The sequence below is a fragment of the Hirundo rustica genome, chromosome 8, assembly GCF_015227805.2.
Source record: "Hirundo rustica isolate bHirRus1 chromosome 8, bHirRus1.pri.v3, whole genome shotgun sequence".
NCBI classification, from domain to species: Eukaryota; Metazoa; Chordata; class Aves; order Passeriformes; family Hirundinidae; genus Hirundo; species Hirundo rustica.
This window is the reverse complement of record NC_053457.1, coordinates 6586479-6605805: the sequence shown is the minus strand read 5'-3', so window position 1 is coordinate 6605805 and position 19327 is coordinate 6586479. Positions and strand designations below refer to the sequence as shown.

General features: G+C 42.1%; 1 protein-coding gene and 1 long non-coding RNA gene across 3 annotated transcripts in view; one reads left to right on the top strand and one right to left on the bottom strand.

The window, feature by feature from the left end:
- LOC120756059 (uncharacterized) overlaps positions 1 to 19327 on the top strand; it is a 90728-nt gene that overhangs the window by 32200 nt on the left and 39201 nt on the right. The gene's annotated exons all lie outside the window — the stretch shown is intronic.
- On the bottom strand, positions 112 to 18545 carry TMEM26 (transmembrane protein 26). 2 transcript variants are annotated; one of them, XR_005702000.2, is made up of 7 exons: positions 18303 to 18545; positions 15113 to 15191; positions 9622 to 9735; positions 8879 to 9099; positions 7786 to 7862; positions 4140 to 5578; positions 112 to 764 (listed from the first exon to the last, which is right to left on the bottom strand). XR_005702000.2 is itself a non-coding variant. In XM_040071751.2 (6 exons), exons 1-6 carry the CDS (start codon positions 18491 to 18493, stop codon positions 5163 to 5165), a joined length of 1098 nt encoding a protein of 365 aa, XP_039927685.1. In that variant the 5' UTR covers positions 18494 to 18545; the 3' UTR covers positions 1958 to 5162. The 2 variants fall into 2 exon arrangements, 1 of the variants encoding a protein (XP_039927685.1); XM_040071751.2 differs by lacking the exon at positions 112 to 764 and having other exon boundaries at positions 1958 to 5578.

The window sequence follows — 19327 nt, the reverse complement described above, 5'->3', positions numbered from 1 at the left end:
TTTTACTCTGTCAATCTATTCTAATGCTCTTCTGGAGTATTCAGTGAGGCCTAGGTATTAGTTGGGATTATACTTGTTCTGTCTGATTATTTTAGGATTATATTAGTTAGATGTATAGGAGACTAAAGATTTTAGAGCAATTTTTAGATCAGCTCTTCCAAGCTGCTAGTAAAATACTGCTCATGCAGACCTGTTTTATTTGTCTTGGAGGCCTTCCCCATCTCCCAAAATTAAAAATCCTGGATTAGGGCATTGCTTTTCTATTGTAGCACCTTTCAGCTCCGTTATCTTTACTTAGAGACTGACAGTCTCATTTCAAACTTTGTGTGACCTTACAGTTTGAAAGAGATAATAATCCGTAGGGCTGCAGGAAATGATGCTGGGCCTTCAATAAGTTAGTCCTTCACAGAGACACTACTCAGGAAAAGATTCTTCTCCCTGCAGTAGGCTAAAAACAAACGGAGGAAATGCTTTGCCAGCTGTAGATAGCTTTCATCTTTGACAGGAAGAAATAGGCTTGGCTCTTCTTAATCTTTGGCCTGAATTCTTGTGTGCTTTTGTAAGGATATTCACAGGCAGCAGTGAGAGGTGCAGGGTTGGCCATGTTTTGTCTTTGCGCTGAGATCTGGAAGGTGGGCCCAGAAAGCAGACAGAAGTGTGGATGAGCAAAGAGCAGTATGCAGAGGGCGAGGTAAGGTTTTAGCTTGGTAAACGAAGGGGTTTTTGTAGTTATGTTGCTTTCACTCCCATGCCTTTTGCCAAATCTGAAGGGAAAAGACAACCCAAAGGAGACCAAATTAGGAAAAACTTGCACAGAGGATTTCAGTGACACCTTCAAGACAGACCTGAGGTCACTGGAATTACTGTCCTAGCACCTTGCTGGATATACTGGAGTGGAGCTGGCTGTTGAGAACCTTTCCTGTGCTGGCTCTGAAGGGCCAGGAAAGATTTTCAAAAGAGAACTCACGTATGGTTATCACAGTCGTTAACATCTCTTCCGTTAGGTGCCTGGACTGCTGGATTTCCCTGCTGGGGTAGTGACCAATCTTGGGTAAACATCTCTGCTGCTTTTGCCACTGTGACCCATTTTTGTTGCCTCACCACTACAGACTAGGAATGATCTGTTTTCTTTCCTCTCATAAGGAAGGAGAGACTTCCTTCCTTATATAACAGTGTGAAGAAAGTGGAAGATTGAATCTAAAGACAGAGGGGCCAGGGACTCTCCAACCTGCTGATTTCAAATCTTGCCTATTTTCTATTGACAAAGCATCAGAGAAACAGCTTTGTGCAGTTTCAAACACCTTTTATTGGTGTTATGCTTTAGGCTTGCCTAAAAAACCTTATTTTTGAGAGGTAACAAATGATTTGGTACATTTTATTCAACTGAGGAAATCTGCATGGAACGAACATATTCCAGGGAACTTAATTCTTTATTTTTTTTGTTTTTAAATCAGTGTATTGTTCAGAGTATGGTATGCTTTAGTATTTAAGTTCCAAGATACTTGTAATGTTTAGGTGCCTTCTGTTAGTGTTTTGGAGGCATCTGCAGAGGGTTCTTACTGGCAGTCTCCCAGATTGTCACAGAAATAAGCTGTATATTGGGCATTGCCAGGTGTGTGTGAGGGTACCTAAATGCATGCGTGTATTTAAAATGTTTCCTGTGTGCAGACGTTAAACACATTCTCTTGGGTATTGCACTGTGATTTGCATACTTGGAGGCAAAAGGCTCTGAATAAAAAACCTATCGAGAATCGACTGAAAGTTGCTTGTGGGTTTTCAAAGCAATGTCAGCAGTCAGAATCTGGCATAAGTAATTAACTTAGGAAGCATGGAAAGGAAAAGGAGCATGTGGAAGATATAATTAATAGGAACATATAACAGTCAGCTCTCACATAATAAATTGGCAGCTATGCATGAGGTAACTGCCTTTTATTTGCAAAACGCTGTTGGAATTTTTTAAAAGTAATTGCACATTTTCTTCCATTTCCACATGGTCACAGAGAACACAGTACAGTACAAATACCAACAGGAATGCAATAAAATCATCACTGTTGTTTGTTGTTTTTCCTGCTTAGGGCTATGATCTTATTTGAGCCAATGTCCAAAAGAAAGGAGGAATACATTTTAGACCAGAAAAAGGCAAGTGGTAAAATATTTTAGTGAGGTTTAATATGGAATGATTTAGAAGAACAAGGCAGGAACAACCAGAATAAGTAACAGTAAGTGGTCAGATAATTATTTGCAGAATAGATTTAGTAATGTGTTCTCCTGACTTGAGTAAATAATAGTTAAGATAAATGTTCTGAAATTCTTCCATTTTGGAGGTTTGAATTTTCCCCATCTGAAGGTGTGCTGCAGCTTTTCCTGCAGAGCAAGCGTGGCATCTCTGGGTACACCACAGATGCTGGCAGATGCTCAGGCGAGTCCGTTCTACCCCTTGCCTAGTGCAGAGCTCTGGCAGGCTGTGGGATGGCACCGTGGCTCCCCACAGCCAGCTGCTGCCTCCAACAGCCTGCTGCAAAACACAAAGCTGCAGTCCTGCTCCAAACATTGGCGACAGGAAACTGAGGAGGGCTTGCAACTGGGGTTTGCTGCTCTGCCCAAAACATACAAATTACTGGACTTCTTAATTACTGCTTCCAGGCTTCTCAGTGAAGTAGAGGGAGCTGCATGTCACTCCTGCTGCTACCTGGTATATGCGATTCCCGTCTCTACCCAGGTGGGAATTTATACTACTGCTTTGTTAGTCTGGATTTTCTTTTGGTTTTAAGCAATCTGATTGCCATCACTGCAGTAGTGGGGAGGAAAAGGGAAGTCCAAATCTACTCTACTGTATATGTGAAAAGGATCTGGCCTATTTTGTCCGTGAGTGAATGAGGATGGGATCTCGTAGTAACCACCTAACACTGCAGTGAGTTCTTATTACCATAAATGTGATTAGAAGCTTTACTGCTGTTTAAAATGGAACTGCCTGAAGACCAGGAAATAGTTTTCTGTGAAATATCCCTGTTATAACCAGTCTCTGTACTGCTGACCCCAGGGGATCTTGCATTTACTGCAGGCTGAGTCTAGTAGGCAGCTCGTTGCTGAACGAAGACTTTAAATAGCAAGTTTAAAAAAAAGTACATCCTTGCAATTTTTGTGCTGATGAATTTAGAATGATGTTCTAGCAAGCTCACTACACTCCAAATTAATTAGCAGTGATCCTTTTAACAGGATAATTACTGTATCAGCAAGTGGTAAACTCAAAATGAATACAAGTAGTTCCAGCTTGCATCCACAAGGAAGAGCTGTGTTGTGGTTCTACCAAGTGATTCTAAATTCATCCCAGTGTGAAAGGCTTTAGACAGCACAGCTCATCATCAGAACTGTCACTTTTTTACTTCTAGACTTGAATTAAAATCTTAAATGAAGTTGCATTTCATTCTCTGTACGTCTACCTCACAACACTGGTGACTGGCTTTTTAAAACTGCCGCTGGAAAAAGGCTGAAAATAAGGAGAGAAGGTGTTGCACATTATTACTACTGTATAAATGGCAGGGCTATGAAGCATATGATACTTCCTTATGGCTGTGCATTTTCTTCTGTCATAATGGAAGGGTCTTATGCTGCATAGAACAGTAAGAACTCACAAGTATAAACACACGTTCACATCTTTGGTGTTTGGACTTTTTAAACAGGTTCATTTTTCAAAGAATAAATGTGTCACTGCTTATCAGGCTGTCGATAAATAAATATATGACTGCTGCAATGATGGTAGAAATACTTTCATTCATCCCTGAAACCAGTCTCTGGTTTTCAGATGGCTGAGGCTTTAGAAAATGAGGTTTAATTTTGTATTTTTAATATGGGAAATTACCTTAATTAGGTCACTCTATATGCTTTTCTGCTCTTTCAGAATGCAGAAATCTGTAAAAGCACTTGCCACTTTCTGTGAGAATATAATTTTTAGGCAGACTTTCAAAAATCACTTATCTTACTTCACTTAGAGAAGCTGAAAGTTCAGCAAAGTCTATAACCTTACACTGATCTCAAGTGTCCTCTTGGGAGAAATTGGGGCCTATGTTATTCACTCCAAATGTGAAAGTAGTAAAGTATTAATTATTAGCCATTTCTTAAAAATGGATCTTGACACTCACCAGACCAGACAATCTCTCAGGTTATTTCATGGGACCATGCGGCGCTTTACAAAACATGAAATGCATGCTTGGATTCTTTGGCTTAGATTGCCTCGAGCAGCAATGCCATCTTCTTTCTAGAGAGATTCTGTGTCTAGGTCAGGCCACTTTTAAAAATCATACAAAATGGAGACATTTAAAAAACTGTCCCTAGTTGTAAGAACAGAACTGTAAAATCAAGAGGAAAGAAGTATTTACAAATATTTTGGTGAAGTTTTTTTCCACGTGTGTTCTGCGTGTGTTTGTTCTAAATGGTAGAAATAGAAAGGCAAGCAACTCTGTAGAAAATGCCTGTAGCAAATGCAGTTGTCTTCTAGTGATCTGGGGGAACTGCTTTTTCCTCTTTGCTAAGGTTTAGGTTATTCGGACCAGACAGGTTATAAGAATCTTTTGAACACAGTTTCATGGTGTTGCATAGTTCTTAACTGAATCCAGCCAAAGATGAGGTAACATCTGAAGAAGGTTTCATTAAATTTCTGGAATGAACAATGTTCTCATGTCACAGTAACAGCACTAACATGCCTGCATAGTTGCTGCTGCTGAAGTTCCTCCTGTACATGGTGAACATATTGGTCATCACACTGCAGTTATAGTGGAGCTCAATGCTTTTGTGCCTCCTACAAAGGACAGGCTTGCCCTTCTACTTGAATACATGCCAGTACGTAGGTCAGCACAGTGCCACCGACGGTAATAACCAATCTTGTTAGTGCTCCCAACCTTTCTTGATACTACAAACTATGGTTACAAAATCACTGTGAATAGTATAATATGGAACTAGTCACAACCCACCACATAAATGGATTTAAAAAAAAGTCCCATTTCTATGAATTTGCTTGAGAAAATTCCTCTACAGTTTAGAAGAAATTAATGTTCTCTTGACGGAAAAGATGACTTAGGCACTCAAGATTTATCTGATCACAGAAACCAGCAAAGCCCTTCTGAAGAAGCTGTGGAAAATGCAACCTCTTCCAAGTCAGTAACTGATCAGTGATCTTCTGATGGAGCTTGGGATTCCTCTTTTGGAGGAAAAGCAACAAACTCTTTCATTTCATTCTCTTGGTGACCAGTAGCGTGAGCACGAGATTCGTAAGGCTCACAGGGACAGCAACAGACTTCTCCTTTCCTGCTCTTCTGCAGAACGGTCGCACGGAAGTCTAGCGTTATCACTGCCAGCCGGTACAGCTGCAGAGTTACAACTAAGATATTCTTAGCTGTAAAAAATACCAGCATCTGGTTGAATATTCTGAAGTGGCCCATCAGAATGGAACGCACGATGAAGAAGGGGCCGTCCTGTATGAAAAGGCTGACCCCAATGTTCCAGAGTTCCGCGCTGTACCTGCATAGCAGCAGGCTGGGGATCCGCCTGGCTGATGCGCTTGGTTTGCAGCCAATATGCTGTACTGGAAATAAAACAGTTATGTTAAAACAACTTTGGGAAGTGGAGCCAGGGTTGGCCTATAGGGCATTCACAATACAGGGTACTCTGGATTATAAATGCATGCACCTGTAAACTGTGTAACATATCTAGCTTCTGGGATGTTTTTCAGCAAAACACTTTGAACTCACCTAAGGCACTTATGTGGTCTGACAAAAAGGACTAAAAACCACTTCCCCTTTTGTATCCCTCAAACATACCAGTATTTATACACTTCTACAACAAGAAGCAGAAATAGATCACCTAAGGATTCTTCACAACTTCCCCAGACCTTTTTTCGGTAAATCAACGTGCCGAACCAGTACGGATCCTTAAGAAAAAAACTGGGCTGAAAAGAAACAGCCAGTGCTGTAGCACTTCACTTTGTTCCAGGCTGTCTGAGACATTGCTTTGAAAATATTCACAAGGTAGCCATTGCCTTTTTCATGTGTCACAGTAAGAAAAGGCTTGTCAGTGCCAGGCCATATTGAGCATTATGTGGTTTCTGTCTGCCGTGCAAGGCTTGAGGCACAGTTACCTGTTCTTAGCCCTGTGGTTATCAATTTCACACAACTGTTGGAACGTGCATGCATGGATTCCCCTTGGCTGTAAAGGTGGTGGTGGGCTCAAATGCTCTCTGTGGTGTAGTGCCCAGAGAAGGAGCATCAGAAGGGTTTGTGGGGGTAAATTTGGCTGTCTCTCACAGACATACATGAAGCTTCATAAACCTGTCTCTTGGACAGGGAGATTTCATTGGTTTAAAAAACATCACTACTTGTGACGCAGTTACAACCACAAAACATTGCAACTTGCCAAAAGAATTCTATTGTTTGAGTCAGTGCTGGGGTGGGGGGGAGAAAGATGAGACTCAAATGGAAAATCAGTTGCAAAATGTAGAAACTTGCTGAATCCATTAGGCAACGCTTCAGCAGCAGCTAATTTTTTAATATGCTTCTGTGCCATTGTTATTTAATAGTCCTAACTGCATTGCTGTCGTCTAATCATAAGTGCCTAAAAATTTCTTTTACGTCATGTTTGATGTGTGAGTAAATATTCCATGCTTGAACAAAAAGTACTACCTGTGCAACTGCATAGAGCTACCTAAAATAAACTGTACCCATAGTAATTTAATTTTTAACTGGTAAATGTAATTAAGTAAGTGGAAAAGCAACAGCTAGAGGAAAAAAATGAACAGACCGTTTACGTGCTATTTGAATTTATTTGTGTGGTGATGTATGTAAGAGATTTTTTTATTTGGTTGGTTGAGGTTTTTTTAAACCTGAGTGCTGTGCATCTGTAATAGAATATATTTTAGCAGTAGCAGGAATTTTAGCTATGATAAAGCTGAAATGTGATTGCATGAAATTTTTTAGGAGGTGAGCTGCTGAGCTGAAATATTTTCATAACTTCCCTGTTGGAAACAAAGCCTAGCACTGTCCATTAAAAAAAAGACTAATGAACAAAATAATATTCCAGGAATTTTAAATTTATTATTTTAATCAGTGTATTAGCCTAGAAATCTATTTTATGTAAGATTCTACTGAGGATAATGCATTTTTGGACTGCTATAATTGTTGCAAACTTGTGTTTGGAGGCCAAAATGGTTGGAACAGATGATGCTCCAGACAGCTTTCATTGTTCTTTTTGGACAGGGAGAAGCCCTTTCTGCCCCGGGACAAACACAGCCCTGAGCTGCCTGAATAGCTGTCTCTTTTAGATTAAGATAATGGTGAACAGTCCCAACATCATATGGTCCTTTAGGCCTCCTGCGAATAGGTAACTTCTCCTGTGCTTTTGGCTGTGCTGTTCTGTGGTTCACAACTGCCTGCCTCTCTGTAGGGTCTAGTAACCGACCCAAATTTGAGCCATAATATACTAGACCAGATCTAACTTGAGAGCTCACATAGTGAAGTTTAAGGCAGTAACAGGCAACTGGAGCAATATAATAGTGCAATCCTTTTTTTTCCTTTTCCTGAAAGTAGAGAGCTCTATCAGAGAGATCAGAGGTTAGCCAGAAACAAGTGTTTCCTGAAAAGGAAACCACAATGAGCTTTCTTCAAAAGCTGTTGTCATATGAATTCCTTTCCACCAGAAGTCCTTGGTACAGCCTGTAGCGTGTGCACAGCTACAAGATGTACCAGCAAAAACTTAAGAGGATTTTTCCTCTTTTCTTGTCTATGTGCAAGTACTAACCTGCAAGATCAAGTGGAAACTGTAACATACTCCAGGTCCATACAGCAAGAATTGCATTTATGAGAACGTAATTCTTCCTATGGGAGGGGAAAAAGTGTTAACAATGAAGATGCAGTTTCCTTATGTGACCACAAAAATGTTTCCTGTAGTGTTTGAAATGTCATTTGAAGGGTAGTTAAGTGAAGCAGTGATTGATTGATTTATATGTGCTTTTACGACGCAACACTAAGGAAAACAGAAGCACTCTGGATGGAATTTTTTGCTGTTAAGGCTTACTTGTTCCAGCTGTGTAATTACACTAACTATCTGAAGCTAATGCTGTAATAATAAGCATATGAGAATAGACTCTGTGGCTCAGGGGGGATATCCTTACCCTTGTAGTGATTACACGTTCCTTGCAAGCCCGAAGCTTCTCTGCCAACTGGGAAGGACTCTCATCCTGCTCTAAAGGCATTGCTATGATAGTTACAAAAAATAAAATATTGTGTTTGTTAGAGAGGACAAACCTCTTCTGTGACTCTTTCCTTATGATGGATGTTCACAGCTCATCTCTCAGCAGTGTGAGGGGGAGGTGAGCTCACTTTCTCTGGGAGAGATCACAGTGTTGAAAATTCACACCAGACTGTGCCATTCCTTTTCTTATCTTTGAACACTTTGTCACTCTACCATGAAGTACACATGTGATAACCAAAGAAGCAACTCGGATAATGAATCACTTAGGCCAGCTCTAGTTGCTTCCCTGCCTGTCTAAAACAATTCATTAACCTGAAGGAGGCTTACTGTGTATCCAATGTTCCAGCTCCTGCGGCTGTAAGAACTGATGTGCCTGGCAGTTAGGCTGCTCGTTTGGCTCTCTGTACCCTTTCACGGTGAGGATGTGACATGCTCCTCTGCTGGCAACACATGAGTAATGCCTAACAAAGCTCAAAGGACTTAGGTCTTTCAGAGAGGGAAAGGCAAGAGCAGGCACACAGAGCCCTTGAATGAGGCCTTCTGTTTTCTATGGGAAATGCAGTTTTACGAGTCTGAACGCTGCACGTTATACAAATACCTTGCACTGTGCAAGTTATTTATGTCAGGAAAAAATCCTTACCGAACGTCCTCAATGTCCAAGGTTTCACTAGCAAATTCAAGTATATCGGCTGCTGTTCCCACAAACATGAGAAGCAGCTGAGACAATTGATCCCGGGTGATTTCAACTCCAATGGGGAGAAGCCATCTCCCAACTACCAGGAGCAGTAGGAAAGTCTGGTGGAGAGCCAGTGTCCATACAGTCTCACAGATTGTGGAGAGCTGATTGACAAAGACTTTAGCCTGTTTAAAAAGACAACAATAATATACTGTAACTTCAGGAGACTCATGTTATAGGTACCGTCAGAGACTGTATTTGTCTTTGAGCCTGCTTTTGTTCTCTTCCACATTGTATGAGAACAAATAATTTCCATCTGGCAGGCCTAGTTTGAAAAAGGCACTTTAATACAAACTTTGGATAATGAGTATCAAATCTTTCCCTGTATACTGCTCCTCCTGTTCTCATTTTTCAATTGAGCATTATCCTTTGCAGAATCATTACCCAGGCACTTTCTAAATTCTGTTACTGAGATGTGCAGGAGAATGGTAGGAGCATCTCTTCTTTATACAGAGACTGGTCTCAGCAACAATAGTTAGTATGCAGCATGCTCTATTTTCACAGTGTGGTTTTCTAAACTACAAATATATATAACAGACATGTCTTATGTTGTATGCTGCTTTTATTTTTTATTTTTCCTCACCCTGCAAGGTGCTTATCTCCAATTGTCATAAGAGCTCTACCAGAAACAGGAAAAGGTACCCTACCGTCTGAATGATGTGGTGATCTGTTCCCTCACTTCCATGGCTGCTCTCTCTGGATTGATTGAAGTCTTGATTGCTGACATTCACCTGAACTGCCCCAGGCTCATTGCCACAGTACTGTTGTGAACAAAGACATATTACACGTGTAAGCATTCCACCCAGGGAGCAGATGTGCTCTACGGCTGAGAGTGTCCTGTTTTGCTGAACTGCAGAGGGTTCATTTGCAAAAGATAGCTGATGTTTACAAAGGTCTTCACTCCTAGTGTAATTCCCCTCTTCTTCAGAAGGGAGGAATTCCTCTCATGAGAACAAGAGTTGTGTTGGTAGGTTCCTAAGGAAGTACAGGGTTATACCGCAGAAGAGGACGCAAATTCAAAGGCCCATGGAGTGGGTGACCTCTCTATGCTCTTAGGTCGGCACCCTGTGAATGTGATCTGCTTGCAGCTCTCCTGAACTGGCTACTGGGTTCCCTATGTGGTCTTTCTTGAATTAAAAGTCAAGTAAGGTAAAAATTGGTCATGGTCAGGCCGTGTAGTCAAACTTGTTCTCAAAATATCTGCTTCTGTTTTCTACTATCCAGGAAAAGCTCTCTGAAGATGTCACTGTTTCATTTTTCTGTATGACCTCCTTCAAGGCTGAAAATGAGTTGAGGTAGGATATTTGGGTTGTATTCTCTGCCTCTCCTGCCCCTGCTGTGCCTTATTTTGTAGGGAAATTCATAGGGTGAGAGGTGAAATAAAGGAGTATTTAAGAGAAATAGACTTGTATTGTTGCCTATCCCTTTGAAATCAAATAAAGGGTACTTTTACTTTCTGCAAGAACACGGTGATCTGGGAAATTGAGTATTAGCTAACACATACTGTTACTCCAGCTACAGTAAACCAGTGGTGGGGCTGTGTTCTGTCTGCAGCACTGTCCTGCCGTTCTACCTCCACACCCAGGAGCAACTGGGGGGCATGGCTCCAAAATCTGTCTTCATAACAACCCATAACATTTCTCTCCATTGTAATAAAAAGAGGATAATTAGGAAATCAAACCATGCTGTTCCTAAAGACTTTTATCCTGTCCTATTTTTGCCAGAGAACTGCAGATGATTTGCATTTCTCCATTGGGCCCCCCACCATTTTATTGCATGGGGATTGATTTTCTGCAACAATTGGAATGTGTTTGAGAGCATACTGAGTAGCTGTGTGCAGCATAAAGCCTGCCAATATAAGAGAAACATTTTCCAGCAAATTTCAGATTCTACTTTGATACTTTGCTTGGTCTCCGATAATGTTGTTCAGTATCTGGGTAAATGCTGCCTCTTGTCTGACCTTGTGGTAGATAAATTTCCTGTGACTTGAAAAATCTGGAAAAAATGTCAGTGCTTGTTGCTTTTAGAGTTGGCAGTAAAGAGTCTTAAGCTGAATGCCTGTCTTATTTGAACAGTGGGTGTGAGAGTCTTGAAAGATTGACACACAGATGTGGGGAAGATGATATTTCCATTTAGTCTAAAGTTCTGGGTATGGAAACAGTGAGATGGAGGGGCTGGTACTCTCTGCCTGGCTACAGCCTTGTAGGGCAAATCTCCCTGGGTTTGCCCTTCAGCTGAAGGAGAGCGAGGGAATGGCTTGTTCAAAGGATGTTTTGGAAATGAAATTTAATTGGTGCTCTGGAGAGGCACCTGTATCTGCTGCCTATAGAAAAACCCCTAAAATCTATGGAGACCCACCCCAAAGGTCAATGTCAGGCTGAGTTACTTCTACTGGCTGTGTGACACAGCTGAGGAGACCACAACCCAAAAATACTGCGTAGCTGTCCTAACCATCCCAGAATACTGCAAAGTGAGCATTAACAAATAGCCTGGGTTAGGGCAAAGGGATGATGACCAACCTGCGCAGGAGGAGGAAGGCTGACTCTGACAGCCTTTGGTTTGTCATTAAGTCTGCATTTAAGCTCACCCCTCTGGCCCCTTGCCTGGTCTGGCATGATGGAGGAAAGCAGCCATGAACCTGTACAGAACTTCACATCCAAATCTGAGGAGCCACAGGACTCAGCAACTTGACTGCTAGAAGGAGGGAGCAGAAACTATGCCATGGCTTGCAGGGGAGCTCTTTTTCTCTTGTTCTAGTGGCATAGAGGTGCAGGAAATACCTCTAAGAAAAATAATTCCCATTATTGGTGTCTTTGGTAGATGTCTTTCCTTGTATGCCACTTTTGTGAGTACTTTCAACTGAGAAATGGGTTACTATTTCAGAGCAAGGCTTCGGATCTTGGACTGAATGGCAAGCTCAGGGCCAGTCCATAGGTCTTCTCAATTGCTTCCAGGCAGGAAATGGAAATCCGCATCTGCAAAGCCAGGGATTTAAGTAGGCTCCTGTTTTGGGGGGGTTTTTTTGTTTGTTTGTTTGTTTGTTTTGTTTTGGTTTTTGTTTTTAAGTAGGCTTCTGTTTTTTTCCTTTAAATATGTTAATATCTTGTTTGGGTTTGTTCTTCTCTGAATATTTATTAAGGGCTGATTGTAAAGGGATTCACTTGAAAATCTGGAGAAGAGCCTTTATTTACATCATGTATATGCATGTAAATAGGACTGTTGGTGCCAGGCATATTTACTTATCCAGTGGATGTGCAGTGACTAAACAGGAATGTGACAAGAAGAAAGTGAATACTGTTTTACTGTTTCACAGGCATTTGGTAAACGTGGTTTGCCTTTTTACTACTAGACCCCAGTTAGTCCAAGGTATTGGCTGTGTACCAAGCTAAATAAAAGTGGGTTTGTTTTCAGGTTCTTTACTGTGAAAAGATAAAACAGGAAGTAGCTTTACACATTGTCTATCAATTCTGACTTGGCGTACTTTCTTTTGTTTCTTCTGAAATGAAGCTTACATACCCCTGATTCCTAAGCCATCTAATCAAAATGGAAATGCTGCTGCATGACATGGTGATGCCCCAGTGTGTGGCCTGCAGAGAAGCTCATTGCCAGTGCATGGGGGACACCTGAAACACCAAACTAATTCAGCCAATTTCTGTTTGCACCTTGATAGCAATCAATTATTTTCAAATAAAAACCGAGGTTAGCTAAAATTTTTCATAATGGGGCCAGCACTGGCATGTAAAATTCACACTTGAATATTAGGGTGGAGTAGCCTCAACCTATTAATGTGCATGGAGGCTGCTGTGCTGAGGACATTTTGGAAGAGTCTAGCCCTTCCCTGGAGCAGGCCCTCTGCCAAGCAACAGGTACCTGGCTTGCTGTCTGTGCTTTGCTGCAAACAGTGTGGCTGTCACTATGGAAACATATGAGATGTCAGAAATTCAAAGCACTCCTGACTGCTTCATTTTGCTCATACAGGAAAGCTGAAATGTAAAACATGAAAAAAAGATTACCTAAATTGTTTTCCAAATTGAGGAATATAATGGGAATGGCAAGGAAGGGATGGTGAAAGATGTAAGATCACTTTGAGGAGTTCATTATGGTGTAATTTTAGCTGGTAGGAGAATCCCACCTCAGAATGAGGCTGAGGGAATCGACAGTAATATTCACTATATCCCCAAAATGTTCAAGTTAAGGTGGTTAAAAATAATTACAAGGTTTACCAAATATCTGTGTGATTCCCGACTGGAAGCCTGCATTGGCTGCAGCCCTGGTAGTTGGATAAGGCCTGCAAAAGGTAGTCAGTTACAGCATTCTATGGCAGTGGCACACCAGGCATTTGAAAAGGTAACAGAGCCCTGAGATTCTGCACATTATTATGAAAGAATGTTTGGAGCTTTTTATGGATTAAAAATGGTTTCAATTTGCTTGACAGCAGACAGCAATTTTTTCTTTCTATACAGTTTAATTGACTTTATCATCTCTCCCAAACATATACTTCATCCCCAGATATGTTACCAAAGCAGTAGTTTCTATGCAGTGGGTATGGGTATTTCACCCTTGATATATGAATGGTATTAAATGTCCAGTTCTGCAGTATACAGAGAGGTGGAATTGTCTCTGTGTTCAGGAAGAGAGACTGCCTATTAGCACCTGCTTTAAATAACAGCTCTGACACGAGCAGCTGATGCTTCCTGGTAAAGATTCAACACGAGATCAAAGTTCTACTGCCTTAAATACCACACACTGTTTTCATAGAGTATATATCAAAAGTGTGGATCCAGTGACTTACCCATTCTGTTTGCATTTACACAATGAAATCCCAGCCAGGATACAGAATACTTCAGTATTGAGAGTACTACTAGTCTGGGTGCTGTGTTTGAGGTGAATTGTTAGGAAAGCTTCTGGAGCTATTGTTTTTGAATCTGTTAGACTGTGTGTTTCCAGAACTCTCTATCCTATCTCTCCAGGTATAAACTAAACTGTTAACTTGATATACCTCCTCTTTAATTCACAAGAGCAGTATATCAATAAGAACAAAGTATGCCATGTCCTAACATCATTTTGGGAAATAAACTGCTGCCTTTGACTACAGAATTAGCCTGTTTCTTGGACCAGATTTAACTATGACAAATGTTCTCAATATCCACATTACCTGTCTGTGACTGTTTAAGGAGATTTGGGAAAACCAGAAGACAATAAATTCCTGCTGCTGTATTTAGAAAAAGCCTCAGGCATTTTCAGTGTAAACACAATTTTGAATATTTGATTATGCTTCTGTGGGCTCTAACAATGTTTCAAAGGAGAAAATGAGGCACTAGGTCTTTTTAGTCTAATTTATGTATTTTCTTCTTTTTGTTCTTATTCCAATCAGAACCTTTGCTCTGGATGGAAGGTGCTGCATATGTTCAAAAGCTGGGACAGACAAAATTTCCTTTTCACTGCATGAAAGTGCTATAGGGACTTGAAACTAGTCTGCATGGGGTTGACTCAGTGAGACCTGTCGGGTGAAGTGGCTCTATTCTGGCCCTAACTGACCCCAGGACACTTGCCCTTAAAAATTTTACCCTGTGCTTTAGTCCTGAATTGGAATCAAGCCCCCCCTCATAGATTACTATGCAGCACAAAGGAAGGATATAAGCTTTGTCAGACCTATTTCCAGCTGTTGTAACAATCTGTGCATTCTCAAATGTGAGGTAACCTGAGTTTAAGACCCTTTTCACTGATACCTGTCTCAATTTTGACTTGCTTGAAGTTGTGATATTTGCTTTTAAACACTGTGAAACTCACTTTATTTTACAAAGGCCTCTAAAGCAATGAAGTTCTTTTACCCTACTGATCAAGATTTATGCTGGTAAGCTGGGGGTGAAAGGCTGTGATTTTCAAACTTCTTGTCCTCAGTTCCTCAGATAAATAAATAAGCACAAATCAATGCTCTCATTTTTAGCTAGGAAAGAGGCTCATATCTGATAATTAGGAAGTGCACAATAATCTAACTGTAGCTGGATTGGGGCACCCACCAATATGAAAGAGTGAACTGGAACAAGATTAAGCAGACTTCTGTCTGCATGCCTTGAAGTCAACCCATCAAATAATGCATAAATTTCAAACTAGTCCATCTTGTCTCATAATAAATACCTGAGTCCCATGATGAATTTCTAGTAGCCATAGTGATGGTACTATGCAAATCAGATATAAAAATATTGCTGGTGAAAACCTGTGAAGGAAAAGAAAAGATACCTTGGTATTATGACACATCATACTTTTGAACACAGGTAACATTCAGATATCGGCTCTCTTGTGCCACTACCATATGGGATGTTAAGAAACAGGGTAACTTCAAATAAAAATTGCTATTCTTGTTGGATTTCTTGTGCTGTGTGAGTATTATAAATAATAGGTTTATCTGTACATCAATCTGTGGTCGTATTTGGAAACTTCTTTAAAATCTTTTTTAAGGACTCACCAAAGGCACTTGGCTGCTTGTATTCTATCACAGCATTTTCTGTATTTAAAAAGCGTGTAGCTAACATGCTCTTTCTGATTTCATGAAGAGTGAATTAATACATTGAGTCACTTCACTGAGTGATGCTGAGATAAAGGCAGTTGCTCACAATCCTGCGCATTGACACAGGAAAGGTAGAAATAGCATCAGTGTATCTAAAACAAGCATTGCTTTAGTAGGAGATCTTTTAGTTGTAGGCTGTGTATTTAAAATGGGTCTTGGCCTTGTTTCCCCACTTGTGCTGGCAGTGGTAGAATTTTCTAGCTCTTCTCTCTCTGCCAGTCTTCTGTATAACTGTGGAGGGTTGATCTTGGCCAAGAACCAGTGCACCCCCAAAGTAATTTATTCAAATAAAACCAGCACAATAACTGATGTTGGTGGAGCTTTATCTTCATCTGGGTTTATTCAGAAGTAATGGAGAGGTTTTATGACTCCTTCTGCAAGCAGTGATTCTTGCGAGACCTGCTGATGTTTTCCTATTAAACACATGACATTTGACTGGGGTGGGGTTTTCTGGCAATTCTGTGCTTTTGGAATAGGAATAAGGTGCAATGCCACAAATGTTCCATCTAGCTCTGCATGGCACAGTAAGGAGTAGGCATTGCTGCAACACCCTGGGATTGGGCAGTGGGATCCAACTCGGGACATTTGCGTGGTTCCTTCTGTCCTGCCACTGGCACACTCCGCAGTGAACTTAAACTGCTTGTAATTACGCAGCCACAGCAACATTTTGGTCAAATGTTGTTGCATTTACTGTTTGTTCCCACGTTGAGTGTACCTTTATTTTAGTAATCGTGACTCTTCCAGTGAAGATTAGGTATTGAGGAAAACAAAATATCCTGCTGCTTAGGGAAATTACTGAACCTGCTTTCAACTGTTTCTGAAATGTTTGCTGAACTGCTCTGAAATGTTTCAAACAATCCCTTCTAAGATAGTTTGGGTTTAATTGTAGTGGGTTTTTGGTTTTTTTGGGGTTTTTTTTGGGGGGGTGTTGTTTGTTTTGGCAGTGGGTTTTTGTTGTTGTTGGCTTTTTTTTTCCCCTTAAATTAAAAAAAAACACCAAAACTTAGTGATTCTGTGGCTTTTTAGTCTGGTTATTTTGGGAGAAAACACACCTCTCATTTGAATGGAAGAACTAACATTTTACAGTATTTCCTGTAGGACTTGAGCACATGAAAAATCTATCCAGCTGGCAGGTTAGCAATGCTGAGCTAATGAGACCACATCAGGCCAAGAGACTTCAGGGGCTTTAACCCTGCCTTTCTTTCAGAAGGAGCAATCTACAGGAAGTATTACATGGCCAGGCTCATAAGAAGACTTTTTTTCCACAGTGCCATTAAATGTTTTATGCTGGTGTAAAAAGTAACAGTCCTCTGTCAATAATGAACAGAGAATATGAGGGTGTTGGAGTCCTGCTGCATGGTCTGCCCCTTGCTTGGATTTGTGATCGTCTGTGGAGGTGTTTCTGCAAATGCTGCTGATGATGCTTGTTCTACATCTGACTGTTTTCCACTGGAGCAGAAAATTATCGGGATACAAATAGATGCTGGCTGTTTGTCTACAGTTCTCACCTATAAATGCACTTTCATTTTGCTGCTTAAAGTGCTGGACCGCATCCATTTTCAAAATTTTTTTCCAGATAAATTTAGCTCTGTCTTCTACATACTCATCTAACATGGATCGGCTTTTGGGTTCTATTTTTTATAGGATTTTTCAAAAGCTCCCATTCCAAGTGTTCCTTCATGAAGATTCTGCTGCTGCCTCCTCTCTCCAAAGAATTGGGTCTGTTCAATCTGCCTGTCTCATAACTGCATTTGGGGCTCTGCTGTTGTTCAATTTTCCAGCGTCCCAGACTTTATCACTGCTTTTATTACATTCAAATTTAGAACATGGAACTCTTGTATGAATTCTCACACAACATTCCTTCTGTTATAATGACTTTCACAGGTTGCAATGGGCAGGATTTTAAGACCCTGAGAATACTCCAGGGCTCTTTAGTCCTGGATTTGTTTCAAGGCCTGCCTGCAGTTTGAGTTTTTAACAATAAAAGGTCCTGGTGAAATCTTGACAATTAGTTACACGACCGCCTCCTTTGCACAGAGCGTTTTGGTTTTGGCTGCCTGAATGCTGATGAGCTGTAGATGACAGCAGCAATTCTTTAGATGCGTGTAAAACCCCATGTGCTTGGGCAAGCTCTGCTATGACTAACATTTTTTTGTTCATTTCTCGAGCAGCCTTTCACGCATGAAAGTTCCCCTCTGGAACGGGCTCTCAAATCCAAATATTTAAGCCACTCTTGCTGTATCAGAAGAGTGGTTGCTGCTCGTCTGGTGTTTTACTAAGTTTAGGTTCATGCAGTAGCGTGGCGTTAGGACTGCTGCCCGGGGGAGAGAAGGGGCATTCAGTCCCCGGGAAGGAGGTGCAGTGCAGGGCACGGCAGGATGCGGTGTAAGATCCAGGGTCCCCCCGCACCCCTCTGCCCTGCAGCACTCAGCCCCAGCCCGCTGTGGCTCAGGAGCTCCTCGGTGCCCCCGCAGCCGCAGCCCCACAGCATCCACCGCTTGACTGCAGCGAGAGACACACACAGGCACAGAAAGCGGTGCTCTGCTCACCAGCTGTCCCGCCTGAAAGCCCTGTGTCTGGCAGCGCCTAGCAAACTCTACCAGCCTTCCATCCCTGCCTCCCAGGAGCAGCCGGGCAGCAGACGCGACCCCTGAACGCCTGGGGCCGGGGCAGCCCCCGCTCTCCTCTCGGGGGGCAGCTCCCTATCCGCAGCAACGCACACGCAAAGCAGCGACAGGCGCCCCGGCGGAATATGCTCACCATTTGTAGCCTCTGCCTTGCTTAAACTTGAGGGTGAGCCCTGTCTCCAGGCACAGGAGAAGATTGAGCAGCGCCAGCAGCCAGTACTTGGGTTCCTTCTTGACGGCGGTCACTCTCCACACGCCGATGAGCGAGTGCAGCACGAAGAGCAGGCGAGTGACCAGGGCATTGAGCAGCACCATGAGCTCCATGCCGCAGCACCCCCTGCCCTGCCCTGCCCTGCCCTGCCCGCGGCCCTCAGGGGGCCCGGCCGGTCAGCGGCCCTGCGGAGGCACCTCGGGAGTCACCGGGAAGCCGGCGCCTCGCCGCCGCACGGATCTCCTCTCCTCTTCCATCTCCACAAAGGGGCCCATTATAACAAAAAAGAAACAGCATCGCCCCTCCCCCAGACTTCCTGAAAACTTTTTGAAGGGAAAAAAAAAAAAAAAAAGACACGCTTCCAATGCTGCAGTGGTTTGCAGGCTCGGAACAGCCCTGGCCAAGGCAGGGGTGGGGAGCGTTGTTTCTGTCCCCTCTATCATCGGCTCAAGGACCAAGCACGGCGAGATTTTCCCTCGCCCCAGTTACCATCGCCCTGCAGCCCCACTTGCTGCTCTTGCCTCGTGCATTCTCAGCAAAGACACAATATAAGGCACGTTTTTAATTTGAATCATTTTTGCTGAAAGCTCCACTGCATTCCTGAGAGTGCAACCCAAACCCCTCTTTCTGCTCTCCCTGAAAGAGAATTCATATTTGGGAGCTTTTGGAATAGTTTAACATTGCGGTATAGGAAGCAGAACGTGTATGCTTAGTTCAGTAGTGGAATCTATTGAGCAGCAGGAGTCAGAAACTGAAATCTAGTCAAAACCCACCTATTCTATGATGTATACCTTGCTGCAAGACTAAGAAGCAGGTGAGGTGCAGAACTCCAGGGATGAAATTTGAGCTAACACTCATTTTACTGAATTGGTCAACAGTGGCATGTGCAAAAAATGCACTGAAGTTTGACAGTTAGGTCAGTCACTTTTTGGATCCTGTGGAACAGT

What these genes read in the sequence shown, in the direction of transcription:
- TMEM26 (XM_040071751.2), bottom strand. Translation starts at nt 18,493, where the DNA reads ATGGAGCTCATGGTGCTGCTCAATGCCCTGGTCACTCGCCTGCTCTTC. An exon ending in AAATTCATCATGGGACTCAG is followed by an intron (nt 9,736 to 15,112) that starts GTATTTATTATG and finishes TGTTCACAACAG; the next exon opens with TACTGTGGCAATGAGCCTGG. An exon ending in TTGGACATTGAGGACGTTCG is followed by an intron (nt 7,863 to 8,878) that starts GTAAGGATTTTT and finishes CCCCTCCCATAG; the next exon opens with GAAGAATTACGTTCTCATAA.